General features: G+C 45.4%; 1 protein-coding gene across 2 annotated transcripts in view; it reads right to left on the reverse strand.

Annotated features, from left to right (window-relative positions):
• ZNF365 (zinc finger protein 365) overlaps positions 1-18,086 on the reverse strand; it is a 47,256-nt gene extending 29,170 nt beyond the window's left edge. The window contains exons 1-2 of one of the 2 annotated variants that reach the window (XM_019507898.1): positions 17,967-18,085; positions 16,410-17,153 (exon numbers count right to left, since the gene is read on the reverse strand). In XM_019507898.1, the coding sequence (XP_019363443.1) occupies positions 16,410-17,140 (731 nt within the window). In that variant the 5' untranslated portion in view covers positions 17,141-17,153; positions 17,967-18,085. Of the gene's footprint in view, positions 1-16,409; positions 17,154-17,966 lie in introns of both variants that reach the window. The other variant, XM_019507899.1, reaches the window with a different exon arrangement.
• Between the last annotated feature and the right edge of the window lie 5,498 nt (positions 18,087-23,584).

A 23,584-nucleotide genomic window follows, 5' to 3' on the forward strand; every position in this document is an offset into this window, starting at 1 on the left:
ATGTAGCCTGTGGTGGGCCAGTGGCGGGTGCCCTGAGCCACCCACCTCACTATGTCCGACCACCATCCAGGCCCCAAATGCCTCCCTGGGGACACCTCACGTCTGGCCGACCCCCATCCTAGAGCACACCTGCAAGCTGGGGGGTAATGTTGCCACCACCCAGGGTCTGGACTGATCTTGGCCCTGTGCCCCCTGGGAAACATAGGCCTAGTAGTCCTTGAGGGTACTCGACCCACTGCAAGAACTTGGTGTGCTTCCCTTAGCCTGAAGCACCAATAGTGGTCTCCCTTAGCCAGCTGGACCAAGGGGACCCCAAGGCATGATCTAGATCATCTCCCAATAAGTCTCCCACACTAGATACAGAGAACTTTATTGATTACAAGGAGTAGGTTTGGAATAGGGTACAGGGTGGAGCAATATCAAAGAACAACCCTTAGAGCAAAGTGGCATGGTAGCCTTTGATCACACATCTGAGTTACTGCAAGCTATATATCTAGTTAGATCTCAAATAGCTTACTCACAAGTATCATCCAGAGACAGATGGAGATTCCTTCTGGAGGCAAGCAGTACATGAGTTTCAAGAGAGTAAGTTTTGGATGGTCCAATACTCATCATGGCTGCTGCCCCATCTCCTGGGCAGTCCTTAACTTATATAGATGTTATGACCTCATTTACCTGATCATAACAAGGCCAGCAGCTGTTGGCTGCCAGACAACCAATTTGAAATGCATCACTGGGTAGACTGGCAGTCTCTAGCCCCATCTCCCAGCCATAAAGTAACTGCCCAGAACAAAAAAGAGATTAAGGCCTCCCACCCAGGTGCGTGAAGCCACTCATGTAGGCAAAGAGAGCAGGTGTCCCCCTCCCTCAGGAATGTATCCAGCTCAGGTTACAACTCAGGGTTATTACCTGAAGTAGATGGGGCCAGGGGTGCCTACCCTCTGCAGTGACCATGTGTGATAGCCAGAACCAGAGGAGTTAAATCAATACATATATACTCTTGGAGATATCTGGTAATTGTCTGACCGTTAATATTAGCTAATGCAAAGTTTGCAAATTTGTAACCTGCAAATGTAACTTGCCTGTCCTAAGTTTAACTAAAGTGTTGAAACTAATTGTCTGCACTGATCATGAGATTAACTGGGCCCCAAAAATAAAACTGCAAACATCAGCTAATCTAGAGGTTCTTACTTAAGGTTCAGCCATAACAACAAATCCTGACCACAAAATATAATTAGCACCTTTCGTAAATCCAAGGAGGAGCTGAAAAAAGAGGAAGAAATGAAGGGGTTGAACTTGGGTGGAGTAAATGCTAATCTCAAACTCCAAAGTGATGTGGCGTGATTTGCTTATTTGGTGAGTCCAAGTTTAGGCAGTAACCTTTTATAATAATTTCTAACACCTTCTAATCCCATAGGGTAACAGCTGTAGGGCAAGAGATTAGCATAAAATAAGGTATAAAGGAGCACGTATGTCAAGTGACCAGCATGAAGGACAGGACAGAAGGACCATCGCTGTACCAAGCCTGGACCCTGGATTCCCAGTGTGAGCAAGGACTGGATCCTGATTTAGGACCTTCCCGGTGACCCCTCGGACAGTGTTGATTGGGGATGCCTGACTTCACTGGAACAACTTGGCACGCAGCTGGCATAGAGGGACTGCCAATAAGTTGCCAACCCCATGTGGGAACTCTTTGTCATTTTGTCTATTTGTTGTTATTATTTACTATTAGCTTTTTATTATTATGTTTGTCATAGGAACCTTTCTGTCAAATGCTGCGTGCAAAGTTACAAGTAAATTTGCCTTTACTTCACTCCCAACTCACCTCCCTGATCCCAAACCCAGCAGCCTCACGACTGATATAGTCACAGCACCTAGCTGGCCTGTGACAAAAACTGGCATCACGAACAGGATCAAGGATGGAGAGTTTGGGGGGGAAGAATGGTACAGAGGGGTGGGCCCCGCTAATTGCTTTGATAGAAGAGGTTACAGGTACTAGGAATCCGGGGTGGGATAAGGAGAGGTTGAGACCCACCTGGAGCGATCCTGTCACAGTACCCTGTCAGTGGACCGCGTTCACTGCCGTGCAGAAGGGCAGACCCAAGAAAGGATGCTTGTCTTGGTGGCTGGCAACTTGCTTAAGACTGGGGGCGGAGGAGGCCACTCAGTTTCATCAAGAGAACCAATCCCTACAAGAGTGAATAACCCAGTTTGAGAGGGAATTAAGAGAAGAAAAGGATTCTAGTAGTGTGGCTTGTGCAGCAGTCAGAGAAGCACAAAACTGCCTGGAGATACTAGAGCATCGGGAGGGGAAAACACTAGTTGCACAGGCAATCAACTCCCTTGAGAGAAAGGTACAAGTGGTGCAGTCAGTCGAGCCCCCCTTGAAAGGGTGTGGCAGTGTCTGTATGGTGGGATACAAGAGACTGAGCTGTGGGATGACCCAGAAGGTGAGTATGTGATACTTTCAGAAGAGGCCCACATGGTCCCACCCCACTATGCCCCACCAGCCCAAGAGAATTTAGAGGGAGAGCTGGCCCAAACCTTCCCAATGCAAGTGAGCCGTGCTCATCAGGGACAACTCACCCAGAAAGAGCAGCGCTCCTTCACAAGGATGGAAATCCAAGGTCTGCAGGAACAGTACTGATCCAAGCCCGGGGAACCAGTAATGGATTGGTTAATACAAATGTATATGGAAGGGACAGTGGGAGTAAGGCTTAACTGCACTGAAGCATCCCAGCTTGTACTGAGACCTGGCTTTCCCCTAATGCAGTTTGTAGCAACAACAGGGAGCACGACCTTGTTTAGTGCCACGGTGCAGGCAGTCGCCGGCTGCTATGCCAACACGGAAAGAGAGCTCCACCCTAGCAGTCAGGGGTGGTCTAATGTGGAAGAGGCTGTATTTTGTTTATATCAGCTGGCACTGGAAAGAAACATAGACCATCAACAGTGTGCAATTCAACTTGATGCAACACTAATAAGGTGGAAAAAGTTCTGTCGATGAGCACCCGCTGATTTCACCGCCACCATGCTGGCCAAGGAGCAGGCAATGATAGGAAACCCGGTAAGAGAAGCCATTCAGGAATTAGTGGAACTCTTTCCTCTCCTTTTGAAGCACAGAATAAATAAACCCTCGCACCAGGCCAAGGCCATGGTTGCAGCCAAAAGGGAGGGCGAGTCAGTGGGGCCCCCTAAGTCCAGGAAAGTGTGGGGGTGAAAAATCTAAGACCCTGTGTGCACGGATGTGGAAAGATTTACTGGTGGCAGGGTTTAGTAAAGAGCAAATTGACAGGCTGCCCACCACGGTCATGCAAGGGTTGTGGGCCAAGGGCAAGGGGCCATCGTGGGGGCAGTAGAGGATCAGCGACCGGTAACATGGAATAATATTGACCCCTTAATCCAAGTGCCTATAAAAATTAGTTTAAATAGAAGAAAAAGGTCAATCAACATGCTACTAGACACAGGCACCCAGCTGTGCATTTTGGACTGTGCAGAATGGAAGGGGGAATGGGAAACCCCCTACCAGGTGGTAGGAGTTGGAGGTACCAAACGACTGAGACATCTGGTCCGGCTCACAGTCATCTTACCTAATGGCTCCATAGTACAAGAAGCTGCTGTAATGCTCCGGGGAGGGCCGAACCTACTGGGACTAAACGTGTTGGAGGGGAAGTGGTTTATATTTAAGCAGGAAACCTGGCAGTTTGGCTGCGCCACATTTCAGGAAGGCGAGCAGAAGGACGTAATGATGGCAGTAGCCCGATGTTCCATGACCCTGCTCGCCCTGCCGGCCATGAAGGGGGTACACTGATCTCAATACCGCACACCCCCCAAAGCAACGTAACCCACCCAGGACATTATCAACTGGCAGCTGGAGGATGGAACCATCATTCGAACTCATTCCCCGTACAACAACCCGGTGTGGCCGGTGCATAAACCAAATGGGGATTGGCGATTAACTGTTGATTTTAGGGCTTTGAATGCCAACACCAACCATCTGACAGCCGCGGTCCCATCCATGCCTGCACTAACAGAAAGCATTAGGTATTATCGCCCCCAGTGGATGGGATCCATGGACATTAAAAACATGTTCTTTGCTATCCCCACCCATGAAGATCACTGGCCTTTGCTTGCCTTCACATGGCCGGGACAGCAGTATACCTAGACAGTCCTACCCAAGGATTGGGTGCACAGCCCCACCTTGGCCCACAGAGTGCTAGCTGTGGTAGTCCATGAAGTCCAATTAGGTCATCCAGAGGCACATGTCTGGCAGTATGTCAACAACGTCATGGTGGGACGCCAAGACTGGGAATTAACCATTTGTGCTTTTGAGTCCCTAAAGGAGAAGGTGCAGGCATTTGGGTTCACGCTGTCCAACAAAAAGATCCAAGAAGCTGGGCCCCAATGTGAATTCCTGGGAATCCAATGGCAGCAAGGTGGACCCACCATATTGGCTAGACAGCTGCAGAGCCTGGTAGATATGTCTGCCCCCAACAATGTAAAAGAACGGCAAGCCCAGCTGGGAGCGCTTAACTTCTGGTGCCTGCATGTCCCCAAGTTTAGCGGGTTTGCCCGGCCTCTGTATAATTTGTGTAAGAAGAAGACACAGTGGAAATGGAGCCCCGAGCACTAACACGCCATTCGAGCCCTCAAGAAGGCAGTAACCACCCACCTCCCTAGCAGTACAGCAGCCAGAAGGGGAGCTCTGGCTCCATATAAACGTGTCTGACAGGGGGCCCCATTGGAGCTTGTGGCAAAGGGATACACCTGGGGCAGAGGGAAAACCACTTGGGTTTTAGAGCTGGGGCTGGAAAGAGGCTGAAGCCCGATACACCCTGCTAGAACAAATGCTGTGTGTGGCAGCCGCAGCTTTAGAAGCCACAGAGGCCCTGAGAGGGGAGCACTGTCATAACCACCCCTTGTGCCCATCCTGGGAATGGCATTGTCTGACTGACACCTCCCGCCAGGAGGGCGAGCCCAAGAAACAAGAGTGCAAAAAGGGATCTATTATATTTTAAGTCAGGCTCAGCGGGTAACCCTAAAGGGGCATCCAGCGCTAGTGGAAAAGGTCACAGAAAGCACGATTAACATATACCCAGATGCAGCCAGCTCTGAAGAGCTGTCTCCCATCAAAGAAGCACCTCCCTTTTCACCCAACATGGAAACTGGAGAAGACATAGAAGTTTGGTTTACCGACGGCTCAGCCAAAGGTCGCACCTGGAGGGGGGCTGCCATAAAGATTCGAGATGGTAAGCAACTCACACTAGGGGGACATGGTCAAAGTGTGCAATATGTCGAGCTAGCCGCTGTAGTCAGAGTACCCAAGTATGAACTGGTAGAGGGACCAGGCCGCCCTACACAGCCCATTTATATCTACTGCAATTTGTGGATGGTAGAGGAGGGTTTCACCAAGTGGCTACCCCTGTGGAAGGGGGAAAACTTCAAAAGGTGGAGAAGAGACATCTGCAGCCGTGAAAAGTGGGAGGCCTTGTGGAAAATGGCACAGTAAGGCCTTCCCTTACACATATGACATGTTAGTGCAGCACATGGGAACAGAAAAGCTGAAGGGCCTGAGGCAAAGTGGAACAGGTAAGTGGACGAGCTAGCCAAAGGCAGCACAGAAGCCCTTGTTGCTGAAGTAGAGGCTCAACCACCCCCAGAGAAGCCACCCAGCCCCTCCCTCCAGCAGACCCCTAGAGTGCTAGCCGCAGAATGGCTGCATTGGCAGCATAGGCACCCTGGCCACGATTGCATTGCTCACCTAGCAGCCACCTGGGGCATTCACCTAACTAAAAGGGAAGCGCAGAAATTGGTCAACTCCTGCATTACCTGTCAAGAGGTCAAAGCTTGACTGACCCCTGCCTTGACTACCCCTTTGTCATTACACGATAGAAAGGTAATATAGCAGGTTTAGCAATGTGACTTTATAGGTCCGTTCCCCCGCACCCCAAGAAAGCAACAGTATGTGTTTGTAGCACTGGAGGCGGTCATCAGAATGATGTTTGCCTGGGCCTACACCAAACACTGGAAGACCTGTTAGCCATCTACCTGCCTTCTGTGGAACTGCAAGGTGACAACGGTTCACATTTTCACAACAACTTTGCCTATGAGTGGACCATGAGACTTCATGTGCTGTGGACCTATCATATTCCCTATCACTCGCAATCTAATGGACTAGTAGAACGGGCCAACGGTATCTTAAAGTACAACCTGCAAATGGCCACTGGCCCAGCCCTCAAGGACTGGGACTTACACCTGAGTCACTCAGTTAACTGGGCCAACAATCAGCCCCGCCCTGGAGGAAGCCCCATGCAGCAAGCATTTGGCTGGGGGGGGGCTGCGAGCCGGCAGTGGAACGGCCAAGGGGTCACTGGGGAAAGCTCCAGGTGGGGGACCAGGTAGTGGTTAGGCACCCACAGGGGGACAAGTGGGAAGGGGTGTTAATGGAGAGACACACATAATTCATGGTGGGTGTTGAGGTCTGTTTGTCATAGTAACCTTTCTGTTAACTGCTGTATGCTAAGCTATAAGTAAATTTGCCTTTACTTCACTCCTGACTTGCCTCCTTGATCCCAAACCCAGCAGCCTAACGGCTGATACTCTCACAGTGCCTAGCCAGCCTGTGACACCATGGTAACCAAATTGTCTGATAGCAGTTTGGGGAGAGACTGAGATGGCATTCTGCCACATTTAGGGAAGCCTAAATTTAGGGACTTTATTAATAATTACTGTTAATTAATAATTAATATTTATTATTAATTAACATTAATAAATAATAAACATTATTAATTTTAGGGACACCTAAATTTAGGGAAGCCATTAGTACTAGTAGAATTACCATGCTCTTTGTCCTTGCTAGTTTGGATTCATTCACACAGCTTATTAATCTTCCTTTAATGATTATACTGGCAATTACTTTTTCTCCAGACTGAAGTGAGCCTCATCACTCTATACTTCATACAATATCTGTAAAGATATGAACACTAGTGGCCACCCTGAAACCTCAGCCAGAGCTCCCATATCACAAAGATAAATGACATACTGCTGTTAATAGCCTAGCTCCATTCGCATTATTTATTTATATTTAGAATTTATTTTTTTATCTCACTTCCCAGAGGAACAACATCAAGCCCTGAAGGATTTGCTGCTATTAACTTTCTCTAGTTGTTCCAACTATTTTTTCCTTAGAGACCTCTCTCTTTGTCATTGTTTACTCTTGATTAACTAAAAAAAGTCCTCTTGGGATTCTTTTTTCTGTCACCTATAATCAAAAGACTGATCCACAGAACACACTATGTCTTTTTTATTGCTCCTGTCACCCCTTGCAGTTTGTATGAACTTACAGCTTGCACAGACCTTCTTGCTTCAGATATATTTTTAAAATCTATTATTAAAAGCTTTGCCTCTTTGCTCTTAAGTCTTGCCTCCTTTGGGGTTCTCAACCTTTTTCTTCCTGAACTCCCCCCTCCCCCCAGCATGCTATAAAAACTCCATGGCCCCAGGTACAGTGGGCAGGACTCAGCAGTGTGTAGCCTTGGGATCCCATTTACCTGAGCAGCAACAGCACATAAGCCTTGCTTGTCTGCCCACAGCACCACCTGCAAGATGGAAGCTGCACCTGCCCCTGCCCCTTCTTCAGGACTTGCCTCCAGCCCAGGGGGTTGAGGCACCTGCTCCGGACTCAGCAGACCTCCTGAAACTTGCTTGTGACCCCTGGTTGAGAACTGATAATTTACATTACTTATGTTGGATTTCCACATTGTGATATTTACTTTGCAAATTAACTGATATTCTCTCTGGGTCAAATACTACTTCTACAGAAGTCTGTAGCAAACCTCCCTAATTTTAGGCCTCTCTTTGATGTGTACTCTCCATTGTAGCTGCACTAAGTTTCCAAACCAAACAGCCTCTTCAGTAATGTGAAGGTGAAATGGGAAACATTTGTTAAAGGCCAATTCAAAGCTGGGGTACAATCCCTTCCAAAGAGTATCAGTACATTCTGCACATGTTCAATGTTCCAAAAGTTTTCAAAACTCCCTGAACCCTTCTCTTCTCAATTTCATTTCTATCCTATCTTCCCACTCCAACACTAATCTGCCCTTTTATCTCTTCTGTTCAATGCACCCTAACAATTCTTACCACTCCCTTCCTCAAAAATGTAAGCTGCTCCTGTTACTGTTTGTGCCTCTAAATGTATAATGCCAAGCCTTGCTTCAGACTCGTCTGAGCACAGAGACATATTCAATGGACCTTGGAATCTCTGTGGACCTCAGTCACAGTGGCTAGTTCATCCAACCTTCATGAGTCTTAGTAAGCAGGGAATCAAATGGAAGAATTAAGTCAGAGTCATTCCTCTGAGTTTTTTAGCATTTGGATTTTTTCTTGTCCTTGTAAATTTACTTGTACCAATAACAGACTTCTTATTTTCTATTGGTATTAGGATTGGGCATATTGCAGTTATCTTGGTTTTCTACATGATTTTCAGCTGATAACCATCATATGTTTTAGCAGAAGCAGAGTTTGTGGTATCTCAAGTATGACAGTGATGATATTCCTCTTTCTTTACAGACTATTCACAGGAAGATAATATTTTTAAGTCAGCCATCTTGACTGTACCTGGAAATAAATACATCATATTCTCCAGGTTATTTACAATACATTATGAAAGCACCTTCATATCTTCCAAACATTCAGGTTCAGGATCTAAGCACTCCATCCTATTAAACAATTATATTTTGAATAATTTTGTCCAAAATAAAAGAAAACCTTCATGTTACTTTAAGAAAAAAAAAAGGTACATTTGTAATGCAGCAAACTTTGATTTTTTTTTTTTTAAAGACTAGCAGGCTACACATTTAGCTTGGTGGTAAGCATTGTATAAGTATTTAGCTATAGTTAGTAATTAAGATTGTGGTCCTAATAGCATTTTATCAGCAGAGTTGGTATTATAATTTTAAGGCAGATTACTAGAGGTCCACCAATATATTGGTGCCATATGGGATTGGCACCAATAAAAGGAAAAGTAACATTATCGGCTATCAGCTTTTTTTGGCTGGTGTAGCCAATGATGTACCGGTAAATAATATGCCTTCCAACCAGGGTCTCCAGATGCCACATACATGCACTGCCACACTTATGCACTGGCCAGGAATGCGTCTGGGCAGAGTGGACAGCAGCGCCCTGTAGGTAAGTCTGTGGAGGGGAAGGGGCATGAGGGAGGGAAGGGGTGTGGAGGGGCAGATCAAGACCCCCATGGTGAGGGAAGGCATGGGGGGAGGTGCTGGGGATGAGGCATGGTGGTAAATGGGACCCCAGGGGAGCGGGATGGAGCTGCAGGTGCCTTGTCTAGGGGATTAGCGTCCCAGCACTTAAAAGTGGTGGCAGGGGTGCTTGAACTGAAGCTCACTGAATGAGCTTTAGTTAAAGTGCCGCCACCACCTTTTTAAGTACCAGAATGCTTTTAACCGGAGCAGAGCTAAGCAGGGCAAGGGTGGTCTGCCTCACACTGCTGCTTTGCCCCAGGAGCTGTGCACTGACTGTGTGCCCTTTGCCCATCCGGTGGCAGTGGTGGCAGCAAGCTGTCTCTCCAGCTGCTGGACAGGTAGGGGGCGTGGCGCAGCCAGTGCACAGCTCCCAGTGCAAGACAGCAGGGAGAAGAGCCCCGAGCCCACAGTGGGCAGCTCACGTCCACCCTTGTCCCACTCGGCTCCACTCTGATTAAAAGCAACCTGGCACTTAAAAATAGTGGTGGGGGTACTTGAACTAAAGCTCATCGAATGAGCTTTAGTTCAAGCACTGCTGCACCCATTTTTTAAGTGCTAGGACGCTGATCCCCTGGGCAAGCCTGTCCAGCTCCTCGCCCTAGCCCCAGGGTCCCATTCACCACCCTGCCCCCACCCCTCCCTTACCACTCAATCTGCTTTCCCCATGCTCCTTCCCCTCCACAGATGTACCTGCAGGATGCTGCTCTCCATGCTGCCTGGCTGCATTTCTGTAAATCAGTTATCAGATTGGTATTGGCTGATATGCCTGGTGAATAATCAGCTGTCGGTATCAGCCAAGAAAAATCTTTTATTGGTGCACCCCTACAGGTTACCACTATTAATTTATTGTACTGACAGGCAAAGACTGTTGTTTTTGTTTTGCAGCTGAAAGTAACTGGAAGCATATTCCAATTTGTACAAAAGTATGAGTTACATTGGTCTCTAACAGCCAGGATCTCTACCATTGGTAAATGGTTATATTCATGAATGGTTATTCATAAAATTTATGAATGATGGTGGGGCCATCAACAGGAATAACTATTTAGGAGTAGGAATAAGGGCTTTGCACTCTATCATCTTTTTTGTTCAACATTTTTTGTGCAATAATGGCTTTGATTCATCCTTGTTCCCTTTATGTTATTTGGAACCCCAAAAAGGCATTTGGAAAGAATAGGCTCTGTGCTGCTGACAGCACATTAACATCAACTGTACCAGTCTGCTACTTAGGGGCATGAGGATGATGCTTTGTGACCTGTCCTGGACTGGCAAGTTACAATTATACCTTAAGGCAGCAGTTTTCAAACATACTAGTCATGGAACCCTTTCATATAACTTCTGCTGCAGAACCCTTACCTTTGTCCTCAAGACTGATGCAGAGCTGTGTGACCCAGCCTGGCAAATGGCAGCATGCCACCTCCAAGCCTGATCTGCCCCCAATCTCTTTTCAGAGCCCCTGATAATCTATCATGGAACCCAAGGGTTCCACAGAGGACAGTTTGAAAACCACTGACTGCTCTGAGGCCTTGCCTGTAGGGCAAATTGATTGGCAGTGCCATTCCAAAATAAGCTATGCCACAATAGCTATTCTTGAGTAACCCCTTGTGCAAACACATTATTCCAAAATAAGTGTCTTTAAATCTACAACAGTTGTTCTCCTTTGTGAGTAAAAAAACCTACCTATATGGGGTATGGGGTAAAGCTAATGGCAATTTTGTCAAGCTGCTAAATGTATGGCCCTTCAGGAGCATCCTTATGGCTTACAATGTTAAACATTTCTGGCTTTGGTATAAGAGCATGGTCAAAAGAAAACAAAGCAAAAAGAAATTCCTCATAGAAATCTTAGACCTTTGTAAAGAAAGCATTCCTATAGAATGTCTGTTGTTCTTAGGCATAATGATAAAGGCAGACAGTTACTTATTAGATTATTTACCTAATCTTTTAAATGTTTTTCAAATTCTGAAATTAGGGCCAGCCAAAAGTCGTCTTACTTTACATGCTATCCTGTTCAGATTCACTGAACTCAAACCCTATCTGCTTGATTATTTTTTTTACTATATCAGTGCAACACCTTATTTTCCAGAAATAAGCCTCTAGATGCTCCTTTTAAGTTGAGTTCATTGTTTCACTTGGCTTCTGTTGTCTTCTTGTTAGCGCATTCAATGGGTATTTCCTTTGTGCAGGTTCTGCATTATTCTCAAAATCACAGTGTTCACACTGAGTCTTTTTCTTTTTCATCAAACATTAAATATTTCCTTTCTTAGCACATTTTCTAATTAAATCCACAGGTTGCTCAGCAGCTCTGCTCATGGCTTGATCCCGCAGTCAAATGAGCAATCCTTTTCATTCATGGGTCAGATTGATGGGACTCAAAGAGGTAGCACTTATCTTTGATCACTGTACCTAGTGCACTAGAATATTAATTTTTTATTTTCAAAATAAAAGTTTCTGCCCTCTTGGCTTTTTAACTGTGAACAGAATAACCAAAGCAGTGACATCTGCATTAATGTCTGTCTAGGCACAAAATTGGTGTACTGTTAATCATACCATTATGGTTAAGTCATTTTATCCCTATTATTATACCAAAAAGAAGTACTTTAGTTTGGCAAAGCTTTTCCTGTGAGGGGAATAATACACAGCTGAAAAAGCTATTTATTCTGATATAATTTATTCTGATACATCTGTGTCCACACTAGACATTGTAGTTGCATAACTCTATTGTGGTTTTTTTTTTAAAGAAGAAAAGATGCAATAAATACACAAAAGAATCCAAAGAAGTAAATAGCTATACAATACAAAATCTGTATGTAGATAAGGCCTGAGTGTGTTGACAGCCTAAAACAGCATTCAAAGAGGCATAAACTACTCACATTCAGGCCAGTGGGGTGTTAACCCAAACTTTACAATTTTGCTATTTTTCCAGTCTGACACTGCTCCCATTGAGGTTAATGGAACTACTTGTTCTTGAAAGGACACAAAACGTTGGGCCAAACACAGACAATGGCAGTGCTCCCACTGATTTTGGCAAGAGCTGGATCATCTCCAGGATGCAGATGGAGGATCCAGAAAAGGAGGGAGGGCCCTTCAGTTGTGCCGTACATGTGCAATGAGCAATTTGAGCTCCTGGTTGGCTGGCATGGGGTCCTCGGAGGGCTGCACCTGGGCAAGAAGCTCTCTGAGCTCACTAGTTGGTCAGTTCGGGCTCTTGCCAGAACCACTGTGTTTACACAGCTCTGGAGCCCCAGGGGTGAATACTGCTGCTGAGCCGCATTTTCCCCTACCCCTGAATTCTCCCCTCTTCCCTGCCCCCGCCCTTACTTCTACCCAAGGCGATGCCCACATCCCAGTCCCTTAGAGACCTCAGCATGTACCTGCTCCTGATCCCATGACTTCAGTTGGGACTCTTGCTTCCCTGACCTTGTTTATTTCTGATCCCCTGGATTGAGACCCTCTAGTCTAGGGTCAAGGCCTAACCACACAGTTATATGATATTCCAGCTGTACCTCTGACATTGCCCTGCTACCCTTATTGGAAGTCTGTTTCAGGCTGTTATATTCTCTGCTTACAGTCTCTTGTATTTTCAGCCTCAATTTACTCCTGACCAGTTTATGCCCACTTGTTCTTCTGTCAACACTGTCCCTTAGCTTTTCTCACTTCCTGGTTCTTACACCATTGATCTATTTACAGAAAGTAATTATATCCCTACTTAGCCTTTGCTTTGCTAAACCTTAACAAGCCAAGCTGTTTTAATTTTTGTTGTAAAGCAGCATCTTAATCATCCTCTTCCATCTGCCTCCATTTCAATTTGAATTCTTTATTCCTGAACACAGGTGACCAGAACTGTATGCAGTACTCCAGATGAGATCTCCTCAGGATTTTGTACAGTGGCACTAATACTTCCCTGCCTCTATGGCAAATATTTTTCCTGATATATCCTAGTAATGCCACTTACCTAGTAATATAGTTACTTTTTTCATGGTGGCATCACCCTGGTGTCTCCTTGGCTATATGTAGACTGCAATGTACTGTAAAATACCCACATTGGTTCAGATGCCAGAAGCAGTCTAGCTACGGCTATATGGAATTCCACACAGGCTAACTGATTCTGTCAAGAAAACAGGGAAATTTAGGGACACAGGACCAGTGTTGTTTAAGAGATGGGAAATTAGCTCCCACAGACTTTCATGATACCATGGCTAGACTGATCCCAATCTAGTCAAGGTAGTTCATTTAAAGCTAAATTGTATATCTCTACCGAACACTGCTGTGTGCAGTATACATATACACATAATCATTCAGTGATTAATAATTTCACTTCTTTTGTGAGTTCCAGCTGATGAATCCTCAGCTAATAGGAGCCAACAACAAAAAATGCTGCTAAGTGCCTGGTCCTTGGACTATTAGATTTCTCTCCATTTCATAGATGGATCGGCTTTCTTGGTCATATCTGGCTTGATAGAACTGAGTTAAAAACTGCAACTGCCATTTTAAGTGGTCTGTTTTCCTGCCCTCCTTGGAAAGGCATTTGGAATCTTTAACAATTTCTTCCTTTCGGCTAGGCTTAAGAGGTGGATCTGACGATGGATCTTGGATGGACAGATCAATTGCTCTCCAGCTGAGTTGGTTCTATTGGTCTGTTCATTTCTACCTGAACCCATGACAAACAACATTCTAATCAGCCTCAATTTTCCTTGGTTCCTTGTGTTGTTTTTCTGGATTGACGTGTTATGGAAGAGGCAAATCTTCAATGGTAGTTGCTGACACAAAAGGAAGATCACAATTAAATGAATCTACTGTGGATGTCCTCACCTCTCCAGATCAAAATAAGGGAGTGTCATCTGCTTCTTTTTCCATCAGAAATTGTTGCTGTCTTTCATGAATTGGTTGACAGGGTGGCACCATATTTAGAATCATCAATTCCTTCAATATTAAAAAAAAAAAAAAAAAGAAGAGTGGAAGATTTGTATATCTAAGGTTCTCAAACATTCGTCAAGTACACACCCCAATAACTCAGGGGAAATCAGTCCATTGGGAAGAGTCCTCTTTCTAAGAATGGTTCCTTGTGGTAAGGAATTTCAAAGTTTTCCTTTCAGCACCAAATCTCAGTTCCCATTATTTTGTCCTTCCTTCACTTATGCAAAAAATTTAACTAAAGATTTTCCTAAGCCTTTATTTCTTTGAGTATCTTTTTCCAGGTCAGCAAGAATCTGGCACTGCCATTTCTGATATCATGAAGTAGATTTTTCCCTACTTCCATCTGGACCCTTTACATCTTGGGTACTCCTAGAGGACAGCACATTCTTTCATTTCTGGTGACAGGCTTGACAATTCATCTTAGTCACAAGTTCCTAATCACACAGACCTCAGGCTCAGGTGTGAGCCACAGGCTTTTCTTCTGTGAGCAGTTCATCTTGCTTTCCGTTCTTTCTAGCAGTCCCCTATATAGGATCTTCCTCTTCCTTGGAATCTAGTCTCTTCTCTCTTTAGCAGAAATCAGAGAGCAGTTGCTCAACTCTGTTTCTGTTCCACTATATGATCTCTTCTCTGACTCATACTTGTGGACACATTCTTCTGTGGGCCATCTGTTGCTCCAGATCTCCTTGTTTAGTAGTGGCCTGTAATCCTTGAACATTCAAGATACCTTCGTCTCTTCCTACCACCATCATGTCTTCAGATAGTTGTCTGAACTCCACCATCATATTCAGCTACATCTTTAGTCCTCAACTCGTCTTCCATAGCTCTTTCAGGGGAAATATCAGATAGAAATTCCATGAAGAACTCCTCAAGGATAATATACATCCCATAACTATGTATCCAGTCACTTCTGTGATCTCTTACTCCATTACTCTTGTAATGTTGCACCAGGAGTTATCATCATGGTCTCTTTGTAGGAGGGAGTTTGGAGGATTTTCATCCCTTCTTTTTTAGGCTAAGGAATACTAACTCCCACACCAACTCCTTTGTTTGAGATCTTATGTCTTTTACTGGTATGTCTGCTGGTGTTCAACACAATTTATTTTTAAGCTAATGAAATCACATTATATTATCAAAAAATATGCATTTTCCTAAAAATAATTTTGTTACTCCAAATTGCCTGAAAATGTTTCAGAGAATGCTAAATAAAAGGAAGTAGTTCAGACATTAAAAATGTAGTAACCTGGTACATTTTTTAGAGATACATCATGAAGATATTTTTAAAAGGACTAGGCTTGTAAAAATGAGCATAGAATATGCTTCTGGTTCTAGTAATAAACAGATCTGTTTTTATGAATCCAATTCCCTCTAAAATCTTACTATATGGGCTCTATTGAGCACTACTTTATAACGCTGCCTTGTTGCTGTACAGTAGATAAGACATTCTACTGTAGGACAACACAGGGCATGATTTGGCCCTTGGACAGAGGCAAATGATGATGCTCACACTGACAGTATCTTCCTCCAAAAAACAGGCCCACTGTCTTCAGTAGGACTACTCAGAGAATAGTATTCAACAGGTTGAAGAAGATTTCCACCTATCACCTATTAAACCCTTATTTTTTAAAAATGTTACGTGCTAGAACATATCAGTTAGAGGATGTCTACACCACACAATGTAGTGGCATGTAGGAGATATTCAAGTTAACTCTGATTTGACTTAGCTCTGGTACCAGAAGTGACAATAGCCATGGTAGTACAACAATCCACAGGACTGATTTACCAGGATGATATTTCATTACCCAGCTTGGGTATCTGTACATACTACACTGCAAGCTGTAGATATAGCCTCAGGTTCAGTCAGTTATTAATATCATTTACACTTGTGCCATCCCACTGAAGTCATTTACATTATGCTGATCTGAGGGTAGCATTTCTTGAAGTGCTTCCTAAGCTGGCACTGTAGTGTAGTAGTGACAGAAGGGTTCTTGTGACCAAGAAGCACTGCTTTCAAATAGGAAACCCATTTTGCTGAAGAATGCACTTTTCTGTCAATAGAAGCATCAGGTTGCTTACAACTCAAGAAACACCAGACCCACCCTCATTTACATTCTTTCACAACCAGTAAAGTAGCAGTACCTATAAATATTTTTTCCATCTAGATATTTTCTTATATTACATCTGTTCTCCAAGCACATACAAAGCCATCAACACTGCTTCTTTTGCCTTTCTACTTACTCTTCTTTCCTGTGAAGTTCTTCCTCAGACTCTGAGAGACGTTGTTTCAGCACTGCAATCATCTCAACTGCAACATCTACCTGTCTGTTCAAGGCCCTCTCTCGCCTTTGAACTTCCTGTTTCTTCTGAGAGAGCTGCACAAAAGCTGCCCGAACTTCCAGCAGTTCAGCAGTTTTTTGGGCCAACTCTTTGCTAAGCCTGTCAATTCTCTTCTCTATTGTTTTATCTACAGCTTCCACCATCATATTAAACTTTTCTCTTACATGTGCCTCAAAAGGTGCTTTTGAGTCTGGTGTGGGAATCCCAGGTTTAGAAATTTGCTCATCAGGGGAGTTTGCTGGTATGTAATTTGCGACAAAAGAGACAGGCCTTTCAGCTTCCACCTCCAGCGATTTTCTATTTTTTGTGTTCTCATGTGATATATCACAAAAATTTATGTAGGCTGGGTTTTGTTTTACTGCATTGCTGGCTTTCCCCAGTTTTCCTTGAGTTGAGGCCTCTGAGGAAGAAAGCAAATCTGCATCTTTGAGGGAGGAAGGTAGGTTGCATTTTGTCAAAAGACTTCTGTCCTCATAACTATGATTATACTCCAAATGTGCCCTCAGAGAAGACAGGCTTCTGAATCTGGTGTGGTCACCACACCGTGGGCAACGAAATGGCATGCAGATACTGACATTTTCAAAAGATTCTGGCCAGGAATATCTGCTTTCTTCAAAAGTGTTCTGTTGCATTACTCTCAGATTCCTGTAAGAAAGAAAAGATGGATTCATTTGAAGGTTGTGTTAAAAGAAGTCCTTATCTCTTAATGAAAAAAACAAACCTTTAAACTAATTTTCAAGCCTGCTTCTGGGAAAAGCAACCAGAGACGTCTCATCCCAAAGTGACACAACAAAATAGTTACAAAGATTTTTTTGTTATTGCAAAACTAGGGAAGTTGCTATATGCTCACTAGAGAAGCTGAAACATGACCCTAAAGAACTTGTTTAGCAGACTGTACAAGAAAGTGATGTGAAAGAGGTTTAGTTTGTAGTGCTCTGCACTCAGAAATTAATATCTTACTATGCTTTTTTCTGACATTAATTTGTTATTCCTGTTTCTGACAGATCAAGGCCAGGGAGATGGCTGCATTAGCTATGTGGAGCAGCAAGCAAGAAGACCTTTGCATCTGTTGTCTTTCACGCAAGACAACAGATGCAAAATTTCCTACTGATGTGTACGGATCCGGATGCAGAGAGGTGCCAGGACTGGGCTGGGAGTCTCACACCCTGGCAAGCTCAAGGAGGCAAAGGTGGGGTGTGCATAGGGGGTCAGCAGGCAGGCAGAGAGCACGCCAAGCTCAGTGAGACAAGGTCACTATTTCTGCACAGGCTTGGCCAAGCTCCAGCCTGCGGTGCCTGGGTCAGCACAGCACCATTCAGCAGGGCAGGGGGCCTGGCCCCAATTGTGCCAGGGTGCGGGCTCCGTCCATCTCCCCCGCGCGCCTCCCTCCATTGGCAAACGCATGCCAGGACTGCAGCAGGCACGTCGCCTTCCCCCGCTGCAGCGAGCGCCACTTACCAGACTTGTTGCTGCCGCCGCGGCCGGGGCTGATGCTGCGGGGAAAGTCGTTTTCAGCAGAGCCGTAAATCACGCTGAGCCCGGCGCGGTCCCACCTCCCAGCGCACCCCGGCGCGGAGCGGGCGCGGGGAGGAGCCGGGGGCGGGGAGCCGGAGCTGCGCGGGCCCCGTTTCACCGGGGCAGGGGGAGCATTCCGGCGATGGGAGGAGAAAGACAAGGGAAACCCGGCCATAAATGAGCCCCGGTCTAGTCGTCTAGGCGCTGTTAGGAGGCAGGAACAAGCTCTTCAATGAGGCGAAGGGATGGGGAGGGAAGGGCTTGGGCCTTTTGCATTGCAGTGGGTTTGGTATAGCTCAGAGTGTCAAGTTGCAGCAAGGCAAATTTAGGTTAGGTATTAGGAAACATTTTCTCACTAGGAGGGTAGTGAAACACTGGAACAGGTTACCCAGAGAGGTGGTGGAATCCATCCTTGGGGGGTTTCAAAACCTGGGTAGACAAAGCTTTGGCTGGGATGATCTGGTTGGGGCTGGTCCTGCTTTGAGCAGGGGTTGGATAGATGACCTCCTGAGGTCCCTTCCAACCTTAATTTTCTATGATTTGTCTTGCCTGACTTCATAGGGATTTTGCCCCTGAGTTCAGTAGGAGCCAAGGGAAATGCTCCTTTGCTAGCCACGACTGTGTTCTCAGGTGGGAAGGATGCTTGGGACTGAGAGAACCAGGTCAAGTCCAAGCCAACCTGATACAATTATTGGCAATAATCCAGTAAAAATTGCAGACTATGGGGAAATGAATAGGGAGCCCATGTGTTTCTCTAGGGTGCGCATTGGTAACATTTACTACCAAATAAATTGACTTTAGGGCTCTGTAGAAGTGGAGCAGGCTTGTGACGCAGCTTTGCAACGTAGTTAAAGTACTTGAACCACACTGTTCAACTTTGAAGTAGCTGGGGACTGCCCAGTGGGGGGCGTGGGCCCTTGGCGCTACATGCCACCCCCACACTGCACTGCACGGCCCACCATGGCTGCACCCCATGCCCAGGTATCCCCGCTTGCACTGCAGGCAGGATGTCTTCCCACTGTGCCTCCCCTGCTGCACCATGCTCCCAGGTGCTATGCTGCTGTACAAAGCACCCCCCTGCTGCTGCTCCCCAAGCCTCCTTGCTGCACTGGGCACCCCAGCCCCTTTGCTGCTACCCACATATCCCAGCTGCACTGTGCATCCAAGCACCTGACTCATCTGTGGCTTCCCATGCCTGAGTTTCCCCACTGCACCACACCACTCAGGCATCACGGGCTGTGGGCTAACCTGGCACTGAACGCTGTACCGCCCTGCCTCCCAGGGTGGGAAGGGGAAACCAGGAGGAAGGGGAGCCTGGAGTCCCCAGCCAGAACAATGGGGTAGCAGTGGCTGGGTGGGAGTCCAGGGGTGGTAATTTAACCCATTGCAGGCTGCCATTTGGACAGCCCTACTTGAACCCAAAGCTAAATCAGTTGTTGAAAAAACTATGTAGAAACTTTACTGTGTAGGAATGTCATTATGTGGAACATGTATGGCTGCTCCCTTGGTCCAAACCTGGGACAGTCATTTGCTCAATTGCAAAACAGCTTCTCTACCACCTAGTTACTACTAGTGCCTACTTCCCAACAAGCAGCCAGCTGGTCATATGTCTACTCCTTACTACAAATTAATTTATGATGCAGTAAATCTGGAGTGAATGACTCTGTAAGAACTGTGTTTTGCATCTGCACTGTAACTCCATTGGGTTTACATTACCTGTCTGATACTAACTTTGTTCCTTTGACTTCAACCTATGCTATGCTGTTTAGTATCTCTTGATATTATATCATGTTTTTTTAGTATTTCATAACATTTTTGCAAGCAATATAGTGCATGTAAGTCTGTAGCAAGGGAGAGAGAAAAAGCTATTTAAGATAAAGTACAATGCTGGCACAAGAACAAATGGATATAAACCAGCAATGGATACTTTAAGGTTGGAAATTAGAAGGTGGTCTCCAGATATCAGGGATTCTACAACAGCCTTACAGTTGGCGTAGTGAAAGCATAAAACCTTAAGTTGTTTTAAGATGGCATGACAAATTTAAGAACAGGATTATATGATGTAGTTGCTCATAAGAGCAGGGGACTAGATTTGAAGACCCAGGAAATCCTGTCCTTTTCTATTTATGTTATATGAGACTACTGTAATTTTTTCTTAAGTTAATGGGCTGGAGAAAGAACATTTTAATAAATGATTCTTTGCTCTTGGAGAGCTCTGCCATATGTTGCTCATATGCCAGAATAAGCTCACAAAGACACAGTAGACCTTGCAGATTTTTAGTAGTGACTATATTAGTAGTCAGTAACTAAAGGAGGATTTTTTTTGTGACAAGGAAGGCCCTAATTCTATAACAGCATTCATACTGATATACTGTTCTGCCCGTGTGGCTTTCAACTGCATGATCAGAACTTCATGTTATTGGTATTACACAGAGAAGGATCGGGAAAGTGGAGGGGTGCACTAGTGCACTTGCACCCCACTTTGATTCCTGCTCCACCCAAAGTTTAAAACTAACTGCCTGGCAGAGGCATTTCTAGTCAGGCAGTGCTGAGGGAGTCAACTGACTTCAAGGCATATTACAATCTACCTGATCCCTTCTAAACTCTTAATTCTACAGGTGTTAATGACCCTCTCTTTTTAAAATGGATTTGATGTTCCACCAGTTAAGCTATTCTTTGTTCTGAAGTGCTGCTGTCTGTTAGCTGCTCCTATTTTACAGCCCTGCAGTTGTTTTTAACTCATACCAATGAAGTTATATTTGTTTTTACTTCACTTCTAAATTGAACAATACAGCGCTAGGCCCCTGGCTTATTAATAAAGCCTCTAGCTTATTTTTCATTAGAGAAAAATATGTGTTGTTTTATATATGATGATGCACCTCACCATCTGCACTATCCCCGTCCCTTTTCTAAATTCTAGATCTGCCCATGGTGTTATTGGAAATGGACCCTTTCAATAAAAGATAAGATTTTAAAATTTGTTTGGGTATTCTTGACCATTATACACATTGTTGCAAATCTTAGGAAATAACATTAAGACTAGCCCAGAGGTGTATGTCTGTTGGGGTAATAGGGAAATGTCACTCTTCTAAATGGTAGTGTGTGAGATCTTTATTCTACCATGCTAAGGTATTTTTAAATTTGGGACAGGGAAATACTGAAATATTTAACACTGTTATAGTACATCTCTTTAATAAGTAAATTATATAAGCATAGATCTAGATGTTGGAAGCACATTGATAAATGCCTTTGTGATTAAGACAACCCCATAAATGATTCAATAGATGATACATCAAAGAAAATTATTTTTATTGCATCTTAGAGCATCATCTAATCCCTTAAGTCTGTGGCTTATTACCCATGCTGAAATGTTTCATAGTTTCTAGGGTCGGAAAGGACCTGAGCAGATCATCTAGTCCGACCCCCTGCCGTGGCAGGAAAGAGTACTGGGGTCAAATGACCCCAGTAAGGTGGTCATCCAACCTCCTCTTAAAAACCCCCAGGGTGGGAGCCTGCACCACCTCACTTGGAAGCTGGTTCCAGACCCTAGCCGCCCTGACCATGAAGTAGCGCCTCCTGATGTCCTGATGTCATGTACTGTTTAATAGGGCTGTGCTAAATTTCGCTGGCTGTTTTGTTTCAACACTGTTTCGACTCATGTAGAGCTTGAAACAGCAAAATCAAAATGAAATGAAGGGCTTTGAAACAGTCTTGAAACAAAACAAAGCTAGTCAAAATGTTTTGAAAGTTTTGAAGCAGTCAGCAGCCAGGTGGTGGGAGGCAGGGGAGAACCAGGGCTGTGCTCCGAGGCTCCACAGCCCCACGTGGCTCAGCCAGACGGAAGCGCAGCCCTGCCTCTCCCCACCTCCCATGGCCAGGCTGCAGGAAGCTGATCACAGAGCAGGGGAAGGGAACTGAGCCCAGGCTCAGCTCCCCTCCCCAGCGCTTCAGTCAGGCTGGGGAAGGGAACTGGGCCCAGCTGAGCTGAATTCCCTTCCCGAACACCAGGATCAGGCTGGGAAGGCAACAATCGGGCTAGGGAACTCAGGTAAGCTGGGCTCAGTTCTTTTCCCTCCTGGCTTCCCTCCCCAGTACCTGGCTTCCCTCCCTCATCTGGAGGCAGATCGGGGGCCCACAACCCTGGGAGGAATGTCACAGGCCCCACAGCTCTCCCGGGGTTGTGGGCCCCCAATCTGTCTGCTGGATGAGAGAGCCTGTTTCTAGCTTCCCCATTATAGCCTATGGGCGAAGTGTTGAAACAGCATCACTGTTTCTACAAAACGAAACGGAACAGCAGTTTCGAATAGAAATGAAATTTGAAATGAAATGCTGTTCCATTGAAACCTCGAAATGCAAGTCGAAACAGAATGGTGCTATTTCGCTCAGCCCTACTATTTACCTTGCATTACATTGTCATAATGTAACAGTCTGACCTTTTACTGAAGATTCGATGCTGATTGGGAGAATCAGGGATTTGGCCATAGACACAGCTTTAAATGCTTTTTCTACATACCCCAAGGTACCAGGAGCAGCTCGTGAATGCTGCGATGCTGGGGCAGATGGAGCATCCCACAGAAGTGCAGGGGGGCCGGTCCACTTCCGGCTGAGCGCAAGAGGGCTGAACACAAAAGTACTTCCGGTCCACTTCCGGGTCCACCACCAAATGCACAGGGGGGCCTTCCTGCACCCCCTGGCTTGGCGATCAGCCATGGGGCGAGCCCAGGTGTCCCCCCAGACCCAGAAGGCACCAGTCACTGAGCTGGGAGGGTGCAGGGGCCCCACAGCGCGCTCCCCAGTGGACCTGGAAGTAGACCAGAAGTGCTTCTAGTCCACTTCCAGGTCTGCTGCCAAGTGCGCTGGGGGGCCCCCATGCTTCTGTGGGGTACTCCATCTGCCCAGCGTCACAGCATTCACAAGCTGCCTGATACCTTGAGGTAAGTAGAAAAAACATTTAAAGCTGTGTCTATATCCGAATCACCGAATCTTTCTGAATCTCTCCAAATCAATTCGGAGGGTTCCGATTCAATTTAGAGAGATTAAAGGGTCTCTTGAATCAATTAGGAGATTTCGCCACCGAATTGGGCTGAATCTCCACTGAATCAAATCAGGGATGGAAGCTTCACACAGCCCTTGTAAGTATAATAGGAACCATCCTAGAATTAGGAAAGGAAGATGTGGCTTTCAAGGAGCCACTGGCCATCTGACCTGCACAGCACCAGTAGAGTTGTGGTAGGCTGGGTATAAGGCTGCAGCTGTCCGATGTCTGTTGCTCCTGTCCTCCTCCCTGATTTTCACAGAGTTTACTCAAATGCTTAAAGTTAGTACATTCTTGAACAGCTTTGCTGGACTGGGATGTAGCACTCATTTCTTAGTTGGCTATTTCCAGTCACATCTGTATGTGCTCTAGTCCTTGTGCCATATTGGCAGGGATGGGGTGATTAGTCTCTCCTTAATACAATATGCCAAGTTGTGTGCATTTTGCAGAATAGAATATACTTCATTCTCTGCATGCCTGAATTTCATCTACTGTAAATTAAATCAGGAATTGCCAGAATTCCTGG

Source organism: Gavialis gangeticus, unplaced genomic scaffold, assembly GCF_001723915.1.
Source record: "Gavialis gangeticus isolate Ggan-Ray unplaced genomic scaffold, GavGan_comp1, whole genome shotgun sequence".
Classification (NCBI taxonomy): Eukaryota; Metazoa; Chordata; order Crocodylia; family Gavialidae; genus Gavialis; species Gavialis gangeticus.